Below are 25,113 nucleotides of genomic sequence, written 5' to 3' on the forward strand. Positions count from 1 at the left end.
CTGTGTGCCACATCGTGTATTCCACATCAAGGTTTTCGCTCAAGATCCCGGAAGAAGAAAGAAGAAGAAATGATGCTCCATGAGCAAATCAATGGAATGATGAAGATTGATGTCTCGTGAAGGGCAAGAAGGGGACAAGGAGGGAATGTGGAAATGTGGATTTTCCTGATCAGTTATGTCCCCTATCTTGGACCCCAACGGTTTTATATGCATGTTACAAGTACATGTATGTTCCCTCCAGTTCCAGTTTCTAAGACGCAAACATATGTGTGTCTACCGTCAACATGTTCTCTGTCAGATCCGCCATCAATGGGCTGGATATTCGATTCCTAAGTATGAAAGGCCACCGACTTTATATGGCTAAGTTACTCCATTTTTACAGTTCAGGCGAGTAGGCCCGATTCTGTCCTCAAAGCCTTTCCCTGCTCTCTGTCTCTGACAGCTTCAGCTTGAGCTCGCATCTGTATCCATGAACTTTGTCCTACTCCCTGTGCAGCTAACGGTGCCTGCCTCGGCCAGTTTTCGCCTGTCTGCCAAGAAGTTGTATTTCACCTTCGAATTATCTATTTTGCTCTCCAGCCGATGCATTCCTGCCTAGTGATTTAGGTAAACATTTCCTTTAGCTCACAAGCAAAGGACTCAGCCTTTCCGTCCTCCTGCAAGTGATTCATAGCCCTGTTGCCATGGAAAGTTTTCTGCCCCTCGCATCTCATATAGACACTTAGACGCTTGTACACGCACACAGTCAGTATAGAATAGATTCTGTCCGAGAGTCTCTTCCTTGTGGATAACATAGTTCTTTAAACATAGGATGTTAGATATGATTTGGGATTAGGATGACTTGACCCCAGACTTCTCGTCTCCACATGTAGAGCTAAATGTCAAGTCCCCTTCACCCCCTAGTTGCACGTCAATTACACGTCATGCTGCCGCGCGCGCATCTATGCCAAGTATTATCTTATAGATCCACCTATGCCTGATAATTCTAACCAATCATGTTTCTTTTATTCCTTATTACGCCTAGTTTCGATTATGTCACTGTCACGTCATTTTTCTTATCAAATGTTACGCCTTCTACATTCGTTTCATTGTAATGTACTTATTATAAAAATACATGTCTGTTAATAAATTATTGTACTTCACTTCCTGAACCTTCGTGGTGACGGAACCTGAGGGCCGCGACTCGAGTCGGCCATTTTGAATGGAATAAAGCCCATTAGAAACCTCTTATACCACGGATTCTGCCTCTTGTTATTTTGAGCTATTTACTTTAATTTAAGATTCCGCATGAAATTCAGTCCGGTAATATTTATTTTATTTACCACAGTTCCAAAACCAGTCCCCACCCTTCCAGCCTCCCAGGCAAAAGCCCGATGCCCGGTACGGCAAGTCTGGCCCTGGTGGACAGGCCAGGTGTGTCCTGATCCACGGGTACTTCATTTGGCCTAGACATGTGCCCCCTCCTAAACAAGTCTAGGAGCACACCATGGTTGCAATGGTAAGTCAGGCGATGACCAATGTCCTTATCCGTCAACAAAAGTTGCCCTTCTTCATGGCATAGTTCAATCCTGGTGCAACTACTGACTGCAGTTACAAGTTGATGAGTAGCTCACACTTTTAGTGTCCAGGTTCTATTAGTGGAGTTGCCCAGTAAGCCCATCTTTGAGCTTCAGAAGGCCCCTCGAACTGGGGCACTTCTATAGGCCAGCACAAGAAGCAGTTGTGCTTGTCTTGACTACCAACCACAGTAAACCAGATCAACATTAAGCCATAACCCCAGCATACAGTATTTAGTAACTCACACATATGTTCAAACAAAAAAATAAGCAATATAAAACATCATTAATTACATCATACACCAACACCCCACAATCATATATTGCTTAACACAATCCACCAACCCTCCTTCATAAAAGCATAGACCTACCATCACATTACGACATAATCACAACCATCCAATCCAACATTATATCTGACCGCAAAAGCACCATTATATGAGCACACAAATAACCATGTATGACCACGTGCCACATCACACAATGGTAAATAAACATCATCAAATGGTCACAAAACCACCAAACATACCCACACAAACAAAACACATGCTGTTAGGCACCAACACATCTGCCGTCATACAGCCAAACATACACAGTAATACACACAACATCCAATACACACTATTATATGCAAACATGTGTCTGACATACATCCTCACAGCCATTTGCTAATGTTATACAGTATAGGTACTCGCAATCATTTTACAGGGGCCCAAAAAGTTTGGCCTGTCGTGTGGCCAAGGGCCGCATTGATGGCAGCAGGGTGGAAGGTGCTATCCATGAATAACAGCAGCCCAGGCCACTCCGACGGTGGATATAAGATCCGACTTATCTCTTAGTTCACAATTTGTATTGTTGCCAGGGTTGGGAGAAGCAATAATGTTTCTAAATTCATGTTTGCAAACTATCACTAAAGAAAATTACTTCTCAATGCACCGATATACTAAGGTGAAACACTACTGCATGTTAAAGAAATGCACTTAGGGTGATTTTTTTAGAGGCTTTCACATTTTTTTCATGTTATTTGCAAGATGTCTTTTAAAAAGAACTTGTTCCTAAAGTTAAGTGGTGCAGGACACCTTTACTTCTTTTCTTTTACTTTAGTTAATAAGTAAGTTTAATTGGAAAAAAAATGCTTGCCCCTGTAATTAACATATTTTGGAATATTAGTGCTCCCTCAAGAAAACAGTGGCCCAGTGCTGCTGTTCACCAGGGGGCCACATGTTAAGGTCAGGAGGGCAGCTTGCGGCCCCCGGGCGTACTTTGAGTATCACTGCTATACAGTGGGAATGCAAGCACTTAATCACACAATCATGCATCCTTTTACATATTTACAAACATAATAAAGGATTGTCTCAAACACATCACATTGCATGCTTCGACAAGTAATAACCGATGACATAGGCACCATCATATACCTTCAAGCCACAACTGTAAACAAAAGAAGCTAGTATTATACTCTAAACAAACAAATCATACACACACATACCTCTATTTACATATACTTCCACACCACAATTATACACCAAAGCGCCAACCATCATGCACTACACAACCACCTTTTTTCAATGCATGACAGTACATCCTAATATTACAGAACCTTTCACGTTCCTATAACACAAGCCATATCAAATAATATTAGATTGGAATTTCATACCATGCTGTTGCGTAGAGTTGAGTGTCCTAGAGTGGAATAGCGTAGAGTTGAGTGGCATAAAGTTGAGTGACATACAGTGGTTTGGCGCACAGTTGAGAGGTGTAGAGCGTGGTGGCATAGAGTGGAGTAGTATGAAGTTGGACAGTGTTGAGTGGAGTGGCGCAGAGTAGAGTGATGTACATTGTAGTGGCATAAAGTGCTGTGGTGTAGAGTGGAACAGCGTAGAGTAGAGTGGTATATAGTGGAGTGGCGTAGAGTAGAGTGGTATATAGTGGAGTGGCGTAGAGTGGAATAGCATAGAGTGGAGTAGCATACAGTAGAGTGATGTAGAGTGGAGTGGCATAGAGTGTAATAGGGTAGAGTGGAGTAGCATTGAGAGGAGTGGCATAGTGTGGATTGGCGTAGAGTGGAGTGGTGCAGCGTGGAATAGTGTAGAGTGGAGTGGTATAGAGAGGAGTGGCGTAAATTGAAGTGGCGCAGAATGAAATATCAGACAGTGTTGTGACATAGAGTGAAGTGGCGTAGAGTGGAATAGTGTAGAGTGTAGTAGCAAGGAGTGGAGTGGTGTAGAGTGGAATTGCGTACAGTGAAGTGACATAGAGTGGAGTAGCGTAGAGTGGAGTGGTGTAGAGTGGAGTGGAGTACAATAGAGTGGATCGACGTAGAGTGGAATAGCATAGAGTGTTGTGGCATAGAATGGAGTGGCCTAGAGTGGAGTGGCATCGAGTGGAATAGCACATAATAGAGTGGCGTAGAGTTAAGTGGTATGGAGTGGAGTGGCGTAGAATGGAGTACTGTAGAGTGGAGTGGTGTAGAATGGAATAGCGTAGAGTGGTGTGGCATACAGTGGCATAGAGTCCTGTGGTGTAAAGTGGAATAGTGTACAGTGGAGTGTCATACAGCAGAGTGGCGTAGAGTGGAGAACATAGAATCAAATACTGTTAAGTGAAGTGGCATAGAGAGAAGAGTGGCATAGAGCAGAGTGGCAAAGAGTGGAGTGGAGTAGCATACAGTGAAGTGGCATGGAATGAAATAGCATACAGTGTTGTGGCGTAGAGAGGAGTGGCAAAGAGTGGAGTTGTGTAGAGTGGAATAGTATATTGTGTCATGGCATACAGTGGAGTAACCAAGAGTGGAGTGGTGTAGAGTAGAATAGCGTACTGTTGAGTGGCATTGAGTAGAGTGGAGTGGCATAGTGTGAAGTGGCATAGAGTGGAGAAGCACAGACTGGAGTGGAGTGCCCTAGAGTGGATTGGCATAGAGCGGAATAGCATAGAGTGTTGTGACGTAGAGTGGAGTGGCCTACAGTGGAGTGGCATCGAGTGGAATAGCATAGAATAAAGTGGCGTAGAGTTATGTGGTATGGAGTGTAGTGGCGTAGAATGGAGTACTGTAGAGTGTAGTGGTGTAGAATGGAATAGCGTAGAGTGGTGTGACATACAGTGGCATAGAGTCCTGTGGTGTAGAGTGGAATAGTCTAAAGTGGAGTGTCGTACAGCAGAGTGGCGTAGAGTGGAGAACGTAGAATCAAATACTGTTAAGTGGAGTGGCATAGAGAGAAGAGTGGCATAGAGCAGAGTGGCAAAGAGTGGAGTGGAGTAGCGTACAGTGAAGTGGCATGGAATGAAATAGCATACAGTATTGTGGTGTAGAGAGGAGTGGCATAGAGTGGAGTTGTGTAGAGTGGAAAAGCATATTGTGTCATGGCATACAGTGGAATAGCCAAGAGTGGAGTGGTGTAGAGTAGAATAGCGTACTGTTGAGTGGCATTGAGTAGAGTGGAATAGAGTGGAGTGGCATAGTGTGAAGTGGCATAGAGTGGAGTGGCACAGACTGGAGTGGAGTGCCCTAGAGTGGATTGGCATAGAACGGAATAGCATAGAGTGTTGTGACGTAGAGTGGAGTGGCCTAGAGTGGAGTAGCATCAAGTGGAATAGCATAGAATAGAGTGGCGCAGAGTTAAGTGGTATGGAGTGGAGTGGCATAGAATGGAGTCCTGTAGAGTGGAGTGGTGTAGAATGGAATAGCGTAGGGTGTAGTGGCATACAGTGGAATAGAGTCCTGTGGCGTTGAGTGGAATAGTGTAGAGTGGAGTGGCATACAGAAGAGTGGTGTAGAGTGGAAAATGTAGAATTGAAGACTGTTAAGTGGAGTGGCATATGAGAGAAGAGTGGCATAGAGCAGAGTGGCAAAGAGTGGAGTAGCGTATAGTGGGTTGGCACAGAGTCGAGTGGGATAGAGTGGAGGGGCATATAGAGTGGAGTGGCATGCCGTGGAATAGCTTAGAGTGAAATGGCATAGAGTGGAGGGATATAGAGTGGAATGGCATACACTGGTGTGGCATTTGAAATACACATATTTGTGAAATTAGTGTAGTACAGAGTATTATTTTTTTTTTAATTTTCCTGTGGATGTCTGCGTTTCCATAGGAAATACCTTTTTTGGTTTACTTGTAACTTTGGCGCAGTTTGCTGAATCTCACACAATGTTCCAAAAAAATGCTCTTTTTTGCCAAGTTTCTTCAATGAAAGTTTCAGGGTGATCCATCAAGCAGGGTCCAAGAAAAAATGGGAGACATTATAAAAGGGCTACAGGTAAAATGGCTGAATGAAATGACACTAAATTTGGCAGCAAGCTTGATCTTGTTCCAGAAAGTGCGCTTTTTGTTCTATGATGTAAATCCATTAAGTATTTTTTTCTGAAATTAAAGTACAAAAATATTTGTATACCTGGATGGTTGGGTTTGAGGGACGCTGTGAGAAAATTGAGCATTCTGATTGACTGACTGAGCTTCTTTTTCCTTGGAACACCTCACTCCTGTCCCCTGTCTTGAAAATATTATTAAAAAACAATGTAGGGGGCAGGGTAGGGATACCCTACAACCATAACCCTTGTAGGGGTTCAACGAAGGATCCCCTCATGGGTTGAAATTTAAAACAAATAGCTTTTTGCTGTGATCCCACAATTCCTGCGCGATTGTGGAAAAAATAAAACCTAAATGGCACCTGCCATTTAAAAAAATGACCCCCGGGGTGAGCCGGGGCCAATTAAAACACATATTCATGGTGGGATGTGTGTGAAGCCCCACCTCCCCAAGATGATTATGGCTCCGGGGAGCCCAACCCCCACAGTCCGACATCCTTTTGAAAGGGGAGGTGGGAGTGCTGCCTTCCTCCAGGAGCCGATCGAGGCTCCATGGACCCCATCACCGGGGTCCAGCATAAATATTTAAAGGGGAGGGGGCACATAGCCCCTTTCACTGAAATGATCGTTGACCGGGGACCCCATCACCCAGTGCCCGGCATAAATATTCAAAGGGAGGGGTCTTGCGGCCACCTTCCCTGAGCTAATCACAGCCTCAGGGACCCAATCCCCTGGGCCTGTATTAGATATTGAAGGGCCAGGGGTGTGCTGCCCCCTCCATGAGCCTCTTAAGGGCCTGGAGATCTCATCCCCTGGGGCCATTACTACTGTGATGTGCCAGGATTCCCACCTTCGGGACACTGTTCCCAGTGGGAGCAGTGATAAATACCTGCTCCTGCAGGGTGGATGCAATGCCGGCTCCTACAGCACCCAGGATGGGTGCATGCAGGGGGCTAACTAGGCCGTGGGACACCTAGAGCTCCCTCCATGACCTCAATTTTGTTTGTTGTGGATGCCCCAGGTGGGCACCGGATCACCCGCATTAGGCCCCAGGGGATAGAGTGCCCCGGGTCTGTAAAGGTTTGGGGAGGAGGGCATACACCCCGTTCCCTTAAAAGTAAAAAGGCCCGAGGGCCTTTGAGACTATAAAGGCTTGTGAAGGGGTACTGTGCACACCCATCACCTCATAAAAAATGCTCCAGGGGATGAGGTATCTGGGCCCCTTAAAGGCTTGAGGAGGGGGCCATGCGACCCCCTCCCATTTAAAAATAATACACCCTGTGGAAGGGGGTCCCAGGGATCTGTAATGGCTCAGGAAGGGGAGCCGCTACCCCCTGCCCATAAAAAAGAAAATGACCCTGGAGGATGGGGTCCCCTGGGTCATGTAAAGGTTCGGTGAGGGGGCCCCACGTACCCCCACCCAGTAATTAAAAAAAAGGTGCTCTGATTGTACACCAGGACACCCAAAAATAATAAAGAAAAATAAATGAGCGGCAAAAGCAGCTCATTTATTATTCAGTGCTGATTGCAAGGAGAGCACCATAATGCCCTACAAGGGCTTTTTAAACATAACCTTTTGGCTTTGTGGCGCTCCTAGAAGGCGTAGGGCACCACCAAGCATTTTATTAATGTGTAGGAAGGCTGCAGGGAGTGCAGCAGCCCCTCAGCATCACTAAAAAACACAGTAGTTCTCCTGGGCCATTGATTTCAAGCACCGCATAGGCTACTCACAAGGGATTGGACACAGGGCGTGGGGTTGCTTGCCTTCGAGGAGTTGGACGCAGGGCCTGGCCGCAGGCCAGGCCCTTCGGCCGTGCACTGTGGGGGTTGGCTGCCTGCGAGGGTTTGGATATACATATGTGTAGAGATGTCTAGTGTGGTCATGGAGACTGTTGCCTAGCTAGTTTGTGGAATTTCTCACTTTGAGAATTCTAGGTGGGTACAGTTGAAGCAGAGCACCGGTGGCTGTGGATGCTGCTCCATGCTGGAGATGCTATAAGGAATAAATCTTAGAAAGAAACCTGTGAAGCCTCTTCTTTTCATGGAGACGAATTCCTGCGCAGGGGGCAGGTACCAGCATCTCCACCCATGGAACATTGAAGAAAAAAAAGAAAAGAATTCAAGCCCACGGCAACCACGAAACTCAACTCCTGAGTACAATTACTAGGGTGACTTACTCTTTTACTATCAAACTCTGAATGATCATTTGTGATCATCAGGTTGCTGCTTTCCTTAGATTTGAATTTTTGTGTGCCATTTATCATTTCGAGACTTTGTGACGTTTGGCTCGTGCTCGAACCCCTCCACGCACAACTGAACGCTGTCTATTTCATGTGCTGGGTTTCGCGTGCAGTGCCTGCAACTTAGCAACCATATGCCACTTAACATTTTTGTCGCATGTGCTGGTCTTCATGTGCTATGCCCATAACCTAGTGGTGTGAACTCAGCTTTGTGGGCATACGGAAAGTCTAGGAATGCGTCCGTCTTCTCTCACGCAACTGCCTGTCTTCAATTGAACCACGCCTGTCTTCTATTAAGCTTGTGTCTCTGCTTAAGGTAGCCACCAGTGCTGCATACGTTTTAAAAGCTTCGAAACTCAAAGAACAAAAGGAAGGTTTTAGCTTTGTTTTCATCTAGAAAACTTCTATGTGTTCTCTATCAAGAGAAACAAAGATAGGACTGCTACGTTTGGATCCAAGGATTATCAAACACAGAAATAGGACTGTGACATTGAGAATTGAAAACCATAAAGATAAAAATGGGACCACAATAATAGTTTAGTGTACAACTTTTGAAGAGAGAGACTACGACTTTAAACTGAACATTGACATTAGTTTATTGTTTTAGTTTCTTCTTTTAATCTCTTGTTTTCCATTTTTATTTTCCATTTTTATTTTCCATTATTTTACAGATACCATGTCTGACCAAACTATGTCTTCCCCACACCCTTTTCTGATAACACTCGGGGAGCCAATTATACCCTGGAAATAATGAAAAAATATGTTTTTAACCTATGTATTAGCTATTGGGGGAGACAAGTACAGGCCAGTTAGACGTCAAGCAATGCTCCTTCATAATCTTGGGGTTGAAGGGAGAAGGATCTATGAGGAGTTACCTGAGATTTCTTTGGTAATGGTGATGGACAACCTAATAAGTTTGTATACTCTTATCTCAAATGGATCTTATGTGAGAAGTTGGCCTAATGGGGATGGTCCGCTTCGGGGTGATCCTGACATTCGAGCTGTGGGTTCTGCAGGGAAAAGGATAGAGATAAAAGGAATGTGTTGGATGATGATAAGATTCAAAGGAGAGGCGATTAAAGGAAGAGTCTACATCATGGATGTTGGATCTGATCTTTTAGGATGGGCCACCAGAGGGATTTGAATATCATAATTGATCCTAACACCAAAGAACCTGTAATGGTAACTGTAGGAGAGTAGGATCTGCACTTATGTTGCCCCCACTTTTTTTCTGGTGTTAACACTGGTTTCTGGCTATAGTCTGGCTGGGTCCCTGCTAATCAGGGCCCCAGTCTCTCTGTTCTCTCTAAACAACTTGGAGTGCATATTAGATGCACTAGTGATTGGATACTGTGGTACCTTATGAGCCCCTAGTATATGGCACCTTAGGTACCAAGGGCATAGGTACTTCACAGGCCTACCAGGGGTTGAAGCATGTATTATGCCACCCCTGGGAAGCAGACTAAATCTCACACCACAGGCCTGCTACTGCAGCCTGTGTGAGGTAGTTTTAGCACTCCTCACTGAGGTATAGGTTCCTATATCTCACCATACACACACATATAAACCTATCAGTCACCCCTAAGGCAGGCCCTATCAATCCTGAGGGCAGGGTGCTTGGTTTACGATGTGAGGGGGTGCCTCTGCCTGAGCAGGGCCCCTCTGCAGCTGGCAGGGTCTATTCCCTGTGGCTGTTTATGGATGCGGTTAAACCATATACTCTTAAGTGCATTATAACCTACCGGTAAATGCTAACTTTGGAATGACTGCATCAACACATGTCGTGTTTGGTGTCAAACAACTTGAAACCATACCCCCACACCAGTAACTGGTATGGGAGTATGATCCCACCCTTCTAAAGGGGATGACATGTACCCACTGTGGAAGCACGGTAGAAATCTGAAAGAGCCCTGGCATCACAAAATGGATGCCACCAGCACAGACACTGGGCTGCCCTCCTGCTGCTGACTGAAACTCGCAGTGGAGGAGGCCCAACAATAGGCATCCTGTCACAGGGAGGTGTCACCACCTTCCAGACAGGATTTAGTGTATTGGGGCTGGGTGGGTGCACTCCTAGAGTGCTTTGAAGTCCTGCACTGGGGGATCAGTAGGCTCCTCTGTGCATATGCCAGCTCAAACCGGTTCAGGGGCTACCTGTCCCTGCTCTGGTGCAAAACTGGACAAAGGGAAGAGGGTTTAACCACCCCCTACCCTGACCCTCCCAGAGGAGTGGTCATAAAGCTAGTCACTCCCTTTCTTTTAGTATAAGATAGGGAACCCTTGCCATTGCAAACTAGATATCCCTGGACGACGCTTTACAAGAAGAATCCTGGCCCTTCGACATTCCACTACCTATGTAAGATGGAAGAATCTCCCTTGGAGTCAAGGAGTGACTCCCCTGCTTGGCAGGCACCAAAACTTTGAATCAACGGTTGCAAACTTTCCCACTCCCGCTGGGGCCTGGAGTCCCTGCAGCCCCAGAAGCAGATCTCCTGACTTCTCAACAGCCATTGTGTGTCCCCAGCAGAACTGAGGTGAGTGGACCCCAAGAGTGATGAGGAACAGCAATACCCAGGTACCGTGCACTATTGTCAAGTGCAACCCCTTCACAACGTTCTACAAGCTTGTACTTTAGACCAATTGTGGCCCAAGCCTCCAGCAGCGTGTGCACCGAAAATCAGAGGCCTACCCCATCCCGAGTAACCGTGGGCTCCTGTAAAGCATTTCCTCACAAGGTGTCTTTGCGATCCCTTGCCCATTGGCTTGTGGGTCCCCTGAAGTCTTTCTGATCAAACCAAAAGGCTCCCCTAGTTGCTCCAGGCCTGCCCTCACTTACCTTCGCTGGGTGAGTCCCTCAGACTTTGCTGGTCTGCACCATTGACTTAATTCACTTTTCACAAGACTTGCTGTTGCCAAGGCTTGTTGGCTCCAATCTGGTTGCCGACACCTCAGTCAGCTGCAGACGTCGTGTGGCACTTTGAATCCAGCTGCTGGTCATTGTCGATCCCTCCTGGACCTCGTGAGCGAAGAGTCAAAACACCCTTGATCACCTGAAATCACCCAACATCCGTGGGCATCCATCTTCCTGGCCCCGGGTCACTGACAAGTGACTGTGAACACTGTCCCTTCTGCTTTCAGGTCATCTTCATCTTGAATCCAGCCTTGGATTCCACCGGACACTTCTCCAGTCTTCGCAAGCAGCAAATCTTCTTTGGCTTCCATAAAAAACAGCTACGCGACCCAACACCAAAAGACACCTATGCAACCGGCTTCCCTGGGTGAGGTATCTCGTGTACTCCAGTGCCCTAGTGTGTGTTGGCCCTCGAATTACTTACCTTGTAAGTGGTTTGCTTGTAGACTTCCTCGAAGTACCCTAAAACTTTACAAATCCAACCGCGACTTGCTCCGTTGAAATCAATAGGGAACCCGCGGCTGTGTTCTCACACTGCACGCTTCTCCCGTGGGTCTTTAACTTACCTGCCTTGGGTGGATTAGTGAAGCCCCAGCGATTCTACAGACCCTAGGCCTTGTTCCCTTGCAAGTCGACTTTCCTAAACCTCTTTTTTAGTATATGGTCTGGTACGCCCCTAGGGCTCCAGCCATATTTGTGCTTATCTTATTGTGAAACGTTGATATTTGAATGTGTTCCTGTCTTCTAATCTCATAAAGAGATTAGTAGAGTGTGTCTAGAAATAAATATATATATATTCGATATATATACCTGTGTGGTGTCCTTTCATTTGGTAATTCAAGAGATTATAAGGTAAAACAAGCTGCTTTACATTCCTCTGAGACTTAGCCTGAAGGCTGCTCTCCACAGCTACCACTAGGATAGCTTTCTTTAAAAGGTTGTCTTAAACCTATCTACCATAAGAGTCGAATTGGACTGGTGCAAGGTGGCCACTATAACTAGTGACCAGCATATGCCAGGCCAACTCCTCACATTTGTGGGCAGCGTGTGGGATTCCAGCTTGCCATTGTTTTACCAGAAAATCTCTATTTGAATTACTAACTGAAAACCACTAAAGGTACTCAAAGTACATATAAAAGTCAAGCTTAGTATCAATAAGTTCTACTGAACTTAGAGTAGTTTGTGAAGGGATAGCACACCCTTGCTACAGCTCAAGCTAGGATCAGTAGGCCACAAACTAGTGTAGGTAGTGCAACACTGCATAACACTAGAATGTCCTCCCTCAAGGGATGGAGCCAGTGGGTCCACCCAACCTCAGTATAAGGACATGACCTTCTTTCACTTGAAGGCCATGTGTGTTGCAAGACACCTGGGGTTAGGGCAGAGTCCCTCCACACTACACCTGATAAATCTACTGATAGCAGATGATCTTAGACTAGCTCTAGGAGCTAGTGGATCTGAATGAGGGGGTGGGTCAGCCATAGTCTCTGGGTCAGATGATGAAAATCAAAATGACCTGGAGTCTGTGATTGAAGGGCCAGACCCACAAGGGTCTGAAAAGGACAGAGGAATTCTCCCTAAGAGAGCTGACAGAGTGGAAGAGAGGCCTAGGCCCCCTTCAAGGGAATCTAACCACTCATATCACTCTGACAGAGAATCTGTCCATCAGAAGAACTCATACTCTAATAGAAGACTTGCCCTCAGAACCAAGCAGTTGGCCTTAGATAGAGAAGCCTTTGAGCTCCAGAGAGCTTCTAAAAAAGAGGGGTTAGAACCCCCTGGTGGCAGCAACAGTGTCCCTAGAGGCAGAGATTACATTCCAGACCATAGGAACCTGCCCAAGGTTGTTGCTCCCTACCAGAGTGGGGATGATATATACAAGTGGATAACTGCTATGGAGAGGGCCTGTATAGTACAACAGGTCCCCCAGAAACAGTGGGCAGCAATCTTGTGGCTCTCCTTTTCTGATTAAGGAAGAGACAAGCTCCTCACTTTTAGAGAAGAGGATGCTGATGATTATGAAGTCCTGAAGAATGCACTGATAGATGGGTTTGGCTTAACCACTGAACAGTACAGGTTGAAGTTCAGAGATACCCAGAAAGCACAGACTCAGGACTGAACTGACTTTGTTGATTGTGCAACCAAGGCTCTGGATGGTTGGTTGGTTGGTAGTAGAGTTACTGATTTTAAGGGATTGTATAATCTTATAATGAGAGAACAGATCCTTAATAATTGCCAAAAACAGTTGTTGCATCAGTACATGGTGGACTCTGATCTGTCCTCTCCCCAAGAATTGGGAAAGAAGGCAGACAAATGGGTCAGAACCAGGGTGAGGCAGCAAACCCAGAACCAAGGGGGTGACACCAAGAAGCAAGATCCTAAAGGCTCTAAGAAAGGTGGGGATAAGGCAAAAGACCAGAAGTCTTCTCAAGGGCCCCAAAAATACTGCATCTGGTGGGGATTCACAGTCTACAAATGGAAAAGGCCAAAAGAAGCCCTGGTGCAAATTCTGTAAACAGAAAGGGCACTGGTCTTCTGATTGTACCAAGTCCAAAGACCAAACCACCACCACTCCTGCCCCTAAGGCAACTGTTCCCCCTAGTGCAGCTACTGGTGGAGGTGGTAATCAGAATAAGGGTGTAGTAAGGTTGACCCTGAGTTCTGATGTGGACTCTGGCCTAGTCAGAGTAGCCACTCAGGCATTGCTGGTTTGTGAGGGAGACCTTGACATGTCCCTCCTAGTGAGCCCCTGTAATCTGGGCAAATACAAACAGCAGCCTGTAATAATTGGCAAACAGGCTTTGGCATTCAGGGACACAGGTGCTAGTGTCACCATGGTGGTAGAGGATCTAGTGGTCCCTGCACAGATCATCCTGGGTGAAATGTACCAGGTTACCAATACAAGCAATGTCAGGACCAACCATAGTCTGGCAGTTGTGAATTCCTCCTGGGGAGGGGTAACTGGCCTCAAGAAGGTAGTAGTCAGTGCAGACCTCCCTGTCGAATGTCTATTGTGCAATGATCTGGAGACTTCAGCCTGGTCTGAAGTAGAGTTATGGACTCATGCTGAGGTGTTGGGCATACCTGCAGAGGTATTTGCTGTGACCAGGTCACAGGCCAAGATGCATAAAGCTGAACCAGCTCTGGATCCTGAAACTATGGACCAGATGCTACCCAAGAGTAGGAGCAGTAGGGTTAAGGCAGTGCCTTCCCCTCTGTCTCAGATCTCAGATCTCAGATTACCCTCCTGAGGGAGGAGAAGCAGAGCCTGAAGAAGGAACTGCCCCAGAAGAACGTGAGCCTGGACAGGTTGAGTTCTTGGGGGCAAGGGGACCTTCCAGGGAAGACCTGAGTAAGGAGCAACAGTGCTACCCCTCTCTTGAACCCCTCAGACAGCAGGCTGCTGCTGAGGCTGCTGGGAGTGCTAGTGGGTCCCATAAAGTTTATTGTGATGAGGGACTCCTATATTCTGAGGCTAGAGATCCTACCCCTTAAGCCACCAGGAGGTTGGTAATACCTCAGAAGTTTAGGGGGTTCCTCTTGACCCTAGCACATGATATCCCATTGGCAGGACACTTGGGCCAAAACAAGACCTGGGATAGGCTTGTTCCACATTTTCATTGGCCACACATGTCAGAGGACACCAAGGAGTTTTTTCGCTCCTGTGTCACTTGCCAAGCCAGTGGCAAGTCAGGTGGCACAACAAAGGCCCCCCTGATACCACTACCTGTGGTGGGGGTTCCCTTTGAAAGGGTAGGGATTGACATTGTTGGTCCCCTTGACCCTCCAACAGCATCTGGGCACAGGTGTATCCTGGTGGTAGTGGATCATGCCACCAGGTACCCAGAAGCCATTCCCCCCAGGACCACCACTGCCCCTGTGGTGGCAAGAGCCCTCATTGGAGTTTTCTCCAGAGTGGGTTTCCCTAAAGAGGTTATATCTGACAGAGTTACAAACTTCATGCCAGGGTATCTAACTGCAATGTGGAAGGAGTGTGGTGTAAACTACAAGTTCACTTCTCCCTATCACCCACAATGCAATGGGTTAGTTGAAAGGTTCAACAAAACCCTAAAGGGAATGATTAAAGGCCTCCCAGAAAAGCGTAGGCGAAAATGGGACCTTTTACTTCCCTGCCTTCTGTTTGCATACAGGGAGGTCCCACAGAAGGGGATTGGCTACAGCCCTTTTGAACTTCTGTTTGGGAACCCTGTCAGAGCTCCATTATGTTTGGAGAAGGAGGGCTGGGAGTTACCTCTCAAACCTCCCAAACAGGATGTGATGGACTATGTACTTGGTCTCCGCTCCCGGATGGCTGAGTACATGAAGAAGGCAACCAAAAACCTGGAGGCAAGCCAAGAACTACAAAAAGCTTGGCATGACCAAAAGGCTGTACTGACTGTCCATCAGCCAGGACAGAAAGTGTGGGTGTTGGAGCCTGTGGCCCCAGCAGCTCTCCAAGACAAATGGAGTGGCCCCCATAACATTATTGAGAAAAAGGGAGAAGTCACCTGTCTGGTGGATCTTGGAACTCCCAGGAGCCCCCTTAGGGTGCTCCATGTCAACAGATTAAAACCATATGTTGACAGGGCTGACATGGGCTTGCTCATGGTAACTGATGAGGAACAGGAGGAGGAGAGTGACCCTCTCCCCGACCTGCTCTCACAGAACCCTGATGATGGGTCAGTAGATGGTGTTGCTTTGGCAAGCAGCCTCACTGACCATCAGCAAACTGAATGCAGACAAGTTCTGCAGCAGTTCAGACATATGTTTAGCCTGACCCCTAGTCAGACTTCCTGGCGCACCCATGAGGTGGACACTGGAGACAGTCTGCCTGTCAAGAGTAAACAGGCAACCTGACCATGTCAGGGACTGTATCAGGACTGAAGTCCAGAAAATGTTGGAACTAGGTGTGATTGAGCCTTCAGATAGCCCTTGGGCTAGTCCAGTAGTCCTTGGGCCTAAACCTCATACCCAGGGTGGTAAGAAAGAAATGAGGTTTTGTGTTGACTACAGAGGCCTCAATACAGTCACCAGGACTGATGCCTATCCAATTCCCAGAGCAGATGAGCTCATTGATACTTTGGCCTCAGCCAAATATCTGAGTACATTTGACCTAACAGCTGGCTACTGGCAAATCAAGTTAGCTGATGATGCCAAGGCCAAAACAGCATTTTCAACCCCTGGTGGGCACTACCACTTTGTGGTGATGCCCTTTGGTTTGAAAAATGCACCTGCCACTTTTCAGAGGTTGGTGAATAAAGTTCTGACAGGTATGGAAACTGATTGCTCAGCTTATCTAGATGATATTGCTGTCTTTAGTTCCACCTGGCAGGATCACCTGGTCCATCTCAGAAATGTTTTAGAGGTCCTGCAAAATGCAGGCCTCATTATCAAGGCCACTAAGTGCCAGATAGGGCAGAGCCAGGTTGTGTACCTGGGCCACCTTGTAGGTGGAGGCCAGGTTCAACCATTGCAGAGCAAAATCCAGACCATAATGGAATGGGGAGCTCCAACCACCCAGACACAGGTGAGAGCCTTTTTAGGCCTGATTGGGTATTATAGGAGGTTTGTTAAGGGATATGGATCTATAGTGACCCCCTTAAATGATCTTACCTCTAAGAAAATGCCAAAAAAGGTTCAGTGGACAGCTAGCTGTCAAAAGGCATTTGATGACCTGAAGCAGGCCATGTGCGCTGCTCCCATCTTACAGAGTCCAGACTACACAAAAAAGTTCATTGTCCATACAGATGCTTCTGAGCTGGGTGTGGGAGCTGTACTGTCTCAACTGAATGATGAAGGTCAAGGCCAGCCAGTAGCTTTTCTAAGCAGAAGGCTGACCCCTAGAGAGAAACGTTGGTCAGCTATAGAGAGGGAGGCCTTTGCTGTGGTGTGGGCCCTGAAGAAGCTGAAGGCATACTTGTTTGGCACTCACTTCATAGTTCAGACTGACCACAAGCCCCTCCTATGGCTCAAACAGATGAAAGGTGACAATCCTAAACTGCTAAGGTGGTTCATTTCCCTACAGGAGATGGACTATACAGTGGAACATAGACCTGGGACCCAACATGCCAATGCAGATGGACTCTCAAGGTATTTCCACTTAGAACACGAAGACTCAACTGGTCAAGGTTAGTTTAGTGTCCCTGCGTTTGGAGGGGAGGGGTTGTGTAGGAGAGTAGGATCTGCACTTATGCTGCCCCGACTTTTTTCTGATGTTAACACTGGTTTCTGGCTATAGTCTGGCTGGGCCCCTGCTAATCAGGGCCCCAGTCTCTCTGTTCTCTCTAAACAACTTGGAGTGCATATCAGATGCACTAGTGATTGGATACTGTGGTACCTTATGAGCCCCTAGTATATGGTACCTTAGGTACCAAGGGCATAGGTACTTCACAGGCCTACCAGGGGCTGAAGCATGTATTATGCCACCCCTGGGAAGCAGACTAAATCTGACACCACAGGCCTGCTACTGCAGCCTGGGTGAGGTAGTGTTAGCACTCCTCACTGAGGTATAGGTTCCTATATCTCACCATACACACACATATAAACCTATCAGTCACCCCTAAGGCAGGCCCTATCAATCCTGAGGGCAGGGTGCTTGGTTTACAATGTGAGGGGGTGCCTTCGCCTGAGCAGGGCCCCTCTGCAGCTGGCAGGGTCTATTCCCTGTGGCTGTTTGTGGATGCGGTCTTTGACTCCAGGTTGAGTTTATTGAGAGGATTTTTGCATAAGATAAACTTGAAGGATGATGCGATATCAGTTGTACATAAGATAAGGAATGTTCCAAATTTAATGTTAGAACCTTTACGTCAAGAGGTTGAGAGCTTATTGAAACAAGAGATTATAGAGCCTATTGAGGCATCAGAATGGTTGGCTCCAATTGTAATAGCCCCGAAGGAGGGTGGGAAAATCCATCTTTGCATAGACTTGCATGACCTGAAAAAGAACATTTGGGTAGATAGACAACCACTTCCAAATATATCAAAAAATTTATCTACCATGGGAGAGGCACGTATTTTCAGTGCCTTAGATAAGTTGGCTGCGTATCATCAGTTCAAGTTACATGAAACATCCAAACATTTAACTTCATTTGCTACCCCTTTAGGTGCATTCATATACAAAAGGATGCCTTTTGGGTTAGCATCAGCTTCGGCCATTTTTTAGAGAGCAATGGAAAACATTTTTGGGGACATGAAGCAAGTATGGTGTTTTCAAGATAACATCTTGATTGCTGGGAAGGATGTTTCTGACCATGATAGGCTGTTTGAGAAAGTTGTGAGTAGATTGGAAAAATATTATTTAAGGATTAGAAAAGAGAAATGTCTGCTAAAAAAAGAACGAGCGGATTACTTGGGACATGATGTGCGTTCTGATTGTATAACACCCAAGAAAAGCACTATAAAAGCTATAACTCTGGCACCTGAGCCATCTAACAAAGATGAACTCGGGTCCTTTTTTAGGGTTAGCGGAATACTGTGCTAAATATGTGGAAAGTTTTTCTCAACTTGTAGAACCGTTGAGAATGGTGATGAAGAAAAATGTAATGTTCAAATGGAATGATGACTGTAAGAGAGCATTTGATTTGATCAAGAGGGCTATGTCTGAAGCACCTACTTTGGGAAGTTTTGAGGTTACTGGGAGGAAATATTTGACTACTGACGCAAGTGGAATAGGAATTGGTGCAGTGTTGTCACAAGTGGTGAATGGCAAGGAATGAATTATAGGTTTTGCATCTAGGAGATTGCAAGGTGCTGAGAAATTATACTCGGTCATCGAGAGAGAGGCTTTGGCTTGTCCTTGGGGCATAAATCATTTTAGATCTTATTTGTCGGGACTTCCTTTCAAGGTCCGTACGGATCATAAACCTATAATATTCATATTTAAAGGTGGAAGAGGGTTGGAAGGAAATGTTCCACCCCGGATTTCTAGGTGGTTACTATCTGTCATGGAATTCAATTTTGTATTCGAGAATGTTAGAGTTAAGAAAAATGTGATTGCTGACTATCTGTCGAGAATGCCTTTAGATGAAAGTTGTAATGAGGTCTGGAGTGATATTGTTAAAAAGAATAATATCAATAAGGGTGAGATGGCTTTGTCCTCGGAGGAATGGGAAAGAGCAAGGGAGTGTGATCCTGTACTATTGAAAGTAGAATTGAAGATTGTCCAAGGTTGGGAACTTTTTTAAGTTAGAGATGAGTTAACCATAAGTGAAGGTGAGGTCAAGAGGAGAGGGCAGTTGGTACCTTCTGAGGGAGTGAGCAAGCGTGTTCTAGATATTGTTCATGAAGGACATCCTGGACATGGTATGTCCAAACGTAGGGTCAGAGAGTCATTTTGGTGGCCTGAATTGGACAATGATGTGTAAGCTATAGTGGAAAATTGTCAAAGTTGTGCAAATGGCGACAAATCAAAAGTTGTTCTGCAACCTCCTTTGGTTTGCACAATCTTTTCGTCAAGACCTTGGGTGAGATTAGCCATTGATTTCATTGGTCCTGTGGGAAAGCTGAGATATTAGGATAGATTTAGCCTTGAATTAGTAGATTACCATTCCAAGTGGTTTGTGGTGGAGACCATGGCTGAGATAAACACTACAAGCGTAATAGGAGTCTTGTAGAGAGTATTTCTAGATGAACGTTTTCCTGCATCCTTAGTGTCTGATAATTAAGGGTGGGCGTAATTTGCGTAGTCGCGCTATGCAAAGCTCCGTGAAATGGTAAAAAATCTCCGCGAGCACGTAGAAATTCTGCGAACACACGGAATTGCTTGTTCGCGATGCTTTGTCCCTGTTCGCGAATGCTGTTTGCTTGCTCGAGGGGAAATATCTTGCGAACACGCATTTTGAGAACGCAAACGAGCAAAAAATTTCGCGAAGCCACGGAACGCAGAATTTTGGGTAATTCCGCATTCTCCGCAGAACGCAAAATTACCTACATTTCGTAAATTCCGCGAGCGAAACGGAATTTACCACCCAGGCCTACTGATAATGGAATACAATTTGTTTCTAAGGAGATGGAAGATTATCTGAAAAGGATGGCCATTTCTCATGAAAGGGTGGTTCTTTTTAGGCCTCAGGCGAATGGCTTGGTAGAAAGGGTCAACCGCATTATAATGGAAAACATTCAGTTGTCTCTCGTCAATGGGCTGTCCTGGAGACAAGAATTGAGGAAGACGATGTGGACACATAGGGTCATCACTCATTCTGCCACAGGTGTACCTCCATTTGTGTCCCTTAAAGGAAGAGAACCAGAAAAGAGGGAATGTCCCATATGGCTGTGCAAAAAGGACAAGGTTTGGGTTGATCGGAATGAGGTGAAAGAAAAAGTGGAGAGAGGACAAGAGAATGGTAGGTGCTTACAATTAGAGGAAGGGTGTGAAGAAGTTATGGGTCCAATTCAAGTTAAGGATGTGAAACGTAATGTTGTGGAGCTAGATGATGGGACTACTTGGAGTTTGGGAAATATTTGCAAGGTGTATCAACCTTGAAGTTCTTTTATTCTATTTATAAAGAATTTCTAACATGTAATCCACATTGTTCATTCACAAAATTCCAATTTTTTTACTGATATTATTGCACCATTATTATTTCCCATTGTATATATGATATTCTATTTTGTTTTGTGCTGTATAAGGGAGAGGTGTGTAGATATGCCTAGTGTGGTCATGGAGACTGATGTCTAGCTAGTATGTAGAATTCTCCCTTTGAGAATTCTAGGTGGGGACAGTTGAGGAGAGCACTGGTGGTTGTTGATGATGCTCCATGCTGCAGATGCTATAAGGAATAAATCCACTTAGAAAGAAACCTGTGAAGGTTCTTTTTTTCAATATGGTAATAAAATATTACTTTATGTTAAAAGAAAACCTAGAAATTCACTGAAATAAACCAAGGGTGAAGTGCTGTTATAGTTAGGAATTTTAATTACATCTTTCTTGCCATTAAACAAAACCATGGTATTTCACTGAAAAGCACAAAGGTTAAAATAATGATATAGTTAGGTGAAATGTTCAAAGACAATGTACTCTAGTTATAGCTAGTAACTATAACTTGTGCCCTAAAATAACTATTACTGGTGCTTTTTTCATGCACTGCCAATTACCTCACATATTACATCACTCATAACATGTTTAATGACATCACTGATAACATCACTGCAACATCTGAAAGGACATCATTCATAACAATACTGTGCGTGGTAATAGTTACTTTAGGGAACAAGTTATAGTTACAAGAGATAACTATATCTGGTGAATTTCAGTGTTTTTTTGTATAAAACTTTACCTTTTCACTAAAATTTTCACCATGGCAGTGAAAATAAACTTAGCACAATATCACATGTTATTTAAAACATGTGATATTGGGTCGGTGGTAACTATTATAAAAAAAACTCGCATTCACACATTTATTACTACACAGCAAATATCTAATTCCAGTTTAGTTGCACAGTAGAGCGAAACTGACATTAGAAATATGGTATATCCCTGTAGTTTGCCTGGGGGAGCCACTCTGCTAAGAGGCTGTTGGCGAATGTAACACACCATAAGGTGTGTTGGGGCGTTCGTCCGCAGACAGCCACCCAGGGACTGCAAGCTGAGCTCCATAACACTAGCAGTATCATTTTAGTTCCCTTTTGTAAAAACATGGGTGTAGACTTAAAGATTTGTGTGGGAGCTCATAGGACAGATATCAACGCAAACAGTTGCACCAATTTACATTATAAAGTCTCACAAGTGCAATATTGTGTTTTGATGCATCAGTGAAAGCGTTACCAAATGCACCCCGAAGTTTCTTACCTGAAAATAATTCTTACCTGAATCAGCATTTACTTTTGATCATCATGTAAGCGAATACACAAGATTTTAGCGGGGTTGGTTCTGAGCAGTTTGGGACCTGTTTAATTTGCAAAAAAATAAATAACCAGAGCTCTCTTAAGGCGGCCATTGCAGCTTGCACCACACATCGCTCCTGCCATGCGGCCAATGATAATAATAACACAAGCGCTAACATTCACACTCTTACAAGTGTGACAATTCGGACTATTTCAGCCCCCCAAAGCTATAAGTATAGCTTGGGTGGCAGGTAATATTAATTTTTAATGTATATTGAGTTAATAATTAACTGTTGTAGCGGTCCTCTCCAAATTAGCCAGATAGGCGCACCTTGTGACAGACTATCACAGGCTCCAGTGCTCACAATTACGTGGCGGTGTCGAGCACTGAAATCCACTGGCTCAAAATAAGCACTGGTTTGGGTAGGACTTGTGTCTTCGGAATGAGTTCCAAACTGATTCGTCAACAGTTTATCGATTTTGTAATGGCAAACCTTCAACATCATGGAATACTCTGCATCCTAGGCACACACTTGTTGGGTAAGAAGAGCTGGCTCTTAGATTTCCATCGATTAATTGTTTGGAATCTTTGTATACCAGCACCCAGTTGTAATATTCCTTTTGAGTTGAGTTTTGAGCTGTATACTGTTCTTGTGCTTATATATCAGTAGTGGGATGCTCACAGGCTCTTAACAACTCCTGCTTGCCTTTGACCCAGGTCTCTTCTTCATCCCCGGCGCCCCTGGACTCGAGGTGTCGGTGGGGAAGACCAACATAGTGACAGCCAAGAATGGCACAGATGTACTCCTGCCCTGTATCTTCGCCACCTGCATTGGGTTTGAAAATGTCGAATTCTGGTGGACGTACAACAGCACCGACACCTACAATGTGGTGAGATAATATGCCAGCATGAAAACACTAAACATACTCCCTATAGCAGCACACCACTTCTTCCTAGTAGAGTTTTAACTGTGTGTGAATTGCTTATATTTACTTGGATAAGTTACTGTCCGCTTCCTGTGCAGTTCCCGTAATATAATTGGCCAAGGGGTACTTCTTTTTGTGTGTAAGTGCCCATTGTGCAAGATTACAATGCCGTCACTCTCAGATAAGTACGCCCTTGGGTGAAGTGGTTAGACCTTGTACCCCATCTTATATTCTGTGGTGTGAGGAAAACAAGTGAATGACACACTACCAGTGTTATGAAAGAAGAGAGCAGGCTGAAAGCCCCAAGAAGTAAATATATTTAAAGTATAATTTCATTACAATCAGAAGGCCTTAGCTAACACCAGATCTAAAAAGCAACAATTAGCCGGGTGGAGAGACAGAATATTGAGTAAAAAATATTGAGTTGCGGAAATATCTAATATAGTGGTTCAGGAAAATCGACAGCAAGAATATCGTGGTCAAGTATATCGACTTAAGGTAAGTAATATCGATTTTAAAAATATCGAAGTGTTTAATATCTTTTGCAAAAATATAGTTGTTGAAAATATTGTTTTTTTAATTAATGTTCTGTATTTTGGTATATATTTTATATGTATGTGATATATTTTTTTGGGATAAGAATTGTTTTTATTTTCAATATATGTGTTATATTTTTAGTAGTTATTATTTTTTTTTATTTGAATTTTGCGTTTTTAGTTCCATAGCGGGTTGTGGGTTTATAGGGGAATAGGGTCGGAAGTAATGTAAATATATTACATTTATTGATTATTTTTTATTTATTGATATTTGTTTAATTGAGATGTTATAGTGGTAAATGTGTAAAGTAATTTATTATTAATTAATTAATAAATAATTGGTTGTTAATTGATTAATTGGTCATTAATTATGGTAATTGTGTAATTAATTTTAGGCGTGTGTTGTGGTGTGTTTAGGAGTAAAGGGTGGGAAGTAATTTGTATTTAATTAGTTAATATATAGGGCCTTATATAGGGCCCGATTCCAATCTCACTAGGAAGGCCTCCCAATCGGATTTGGCTTTACCGGACCCGAGTTCTAGGCCTTGTTTCTGATCGAATCATACACAAGTACGAACGACCAAGTACGAAGAGAAGATCGCGTACGCATCGACTGAATCGTTTCCGAACCCGATCCTGTCCGTGCGACTCGTTCGTAACCGAATTGTGCCGCACAATGGAGCCGATTTCTGACCAAGCAAGTACGATGCATGATTCGGACAGCCCCATCGAATCAGTCTCAGCGAGACGAACCGCCTGTAGGAATCATACTTTGGGGGGCCGTTGCAGGCCCCGCTTCACCCGGGGCCCACCGAATCTGTCACAGGGGGTGCCCATGGGTCCCCCAAGGTGCCTGCCACAGCGTGTACGCTTTTCCCCACCCACCCCTTTTGCTATGGGAGCCTGTGTATGGGTCTGTACAGAGGCTTCCATAGAGTTCAATGGGAGTCCGAGTTTACCGAGTCCGTCAGCATACGGATACATCGTACTCACTCGTTCGGACTCCCAGAGCACGTTTCGCTCAGAAAGCACTCCGGATCCGAGCCGTACAGAGAGCTTTCCTGGCGAGATCGTAATCGGGCCCATAGTTGTTAATTAATGTTAATTATTTGATATTTATTTGGGGTAAATGTTTATTTTTGTGTGTGTTGTTTTTACTTTTATAGCGGTAAAGGGTGGGCATTAATACATTTTAATTACTTTATTATTGGGTGTTAATAGTAATAGTTTTTAATTTGAAAATAAGTTTTTAATTGTGTTTTATTATTTTATAGTTAATTTAGGTGTGTGTTGTGGATATTATAGTGATAAGGTGTGTGTAGTCAATTAATGTTTATTAATATTTTTTTATTAATAATATTTTTTAATTGATTATTAATTATGTTAATTATGGAAGTAAATGTAATTATAAATGTTGAAGTGTTTTGTTATTGATGTGGTGTTATATGGTAGGAAATATAATACATATATTTATGTACTGATTAATTTTTTTGTTTGTAAATATTTTCTAGTTGAAAAGAATTATTCTTTATACATTTCTTTATTATTTTATTTGATATATTATTTGTAGGTTTTTTATTATATGTGATTAATATTATAATATGTTTTCTTTTTATATATATTTAATATATTAGATTTTTCTTTTTTTTAAATATTTTTTTATTTTAGTTTTAACTGTTTGAGTCTGAATAGTAATTTTTGTCTCTTTCCCTAATGTTGCACTCACCGGAGTGGGAATAGTAAATTGTACCCCTCCGCTATCCAGCACTTTCCCTACTGTTGCACTCACTGGAGTTGGAATAGTAATTTTATCCCTCCACTAT

At 44.3% G+C, this 25,113-nt stretch overlaps 1 protein-coding gene across 1 annotated transcript in view; it reads left to right on the forward strand.

Moving 5' to 3' along the window:
• SCN4B (sodium voltage-gated channel beta subunit 4) overlaps positions 1-25,113 on the forward strand; it is a 201,628-nt gene that overhangs the window by 122,956 nt on the left and 53,559 nt on the right. Inside the window, exon 2 of the mRNA XM_085647419.1 lies at positions 22,546-22,718. Coding sequence (XP_085503545.1) covers positions 22,546-22,718 — 173 coding nt within the window. The remainder of the gene's footprint in view (positions 1-22,545; positions 22,719-25,113) is intronic.

Source organism: Triturus cristatus, chromosome 3_2 (genome assembly GCF_964204655.1).
Source record: "Triturus cristatus chromosome 3_2, aTriCri1.1, whole genome shotgun sequence".
Lineage (NCBI taxonomy): Eukaryota > Metazoa > Chordata > Amphibia > Caudata > Salamandridae > Triturus > Triturus cristatus.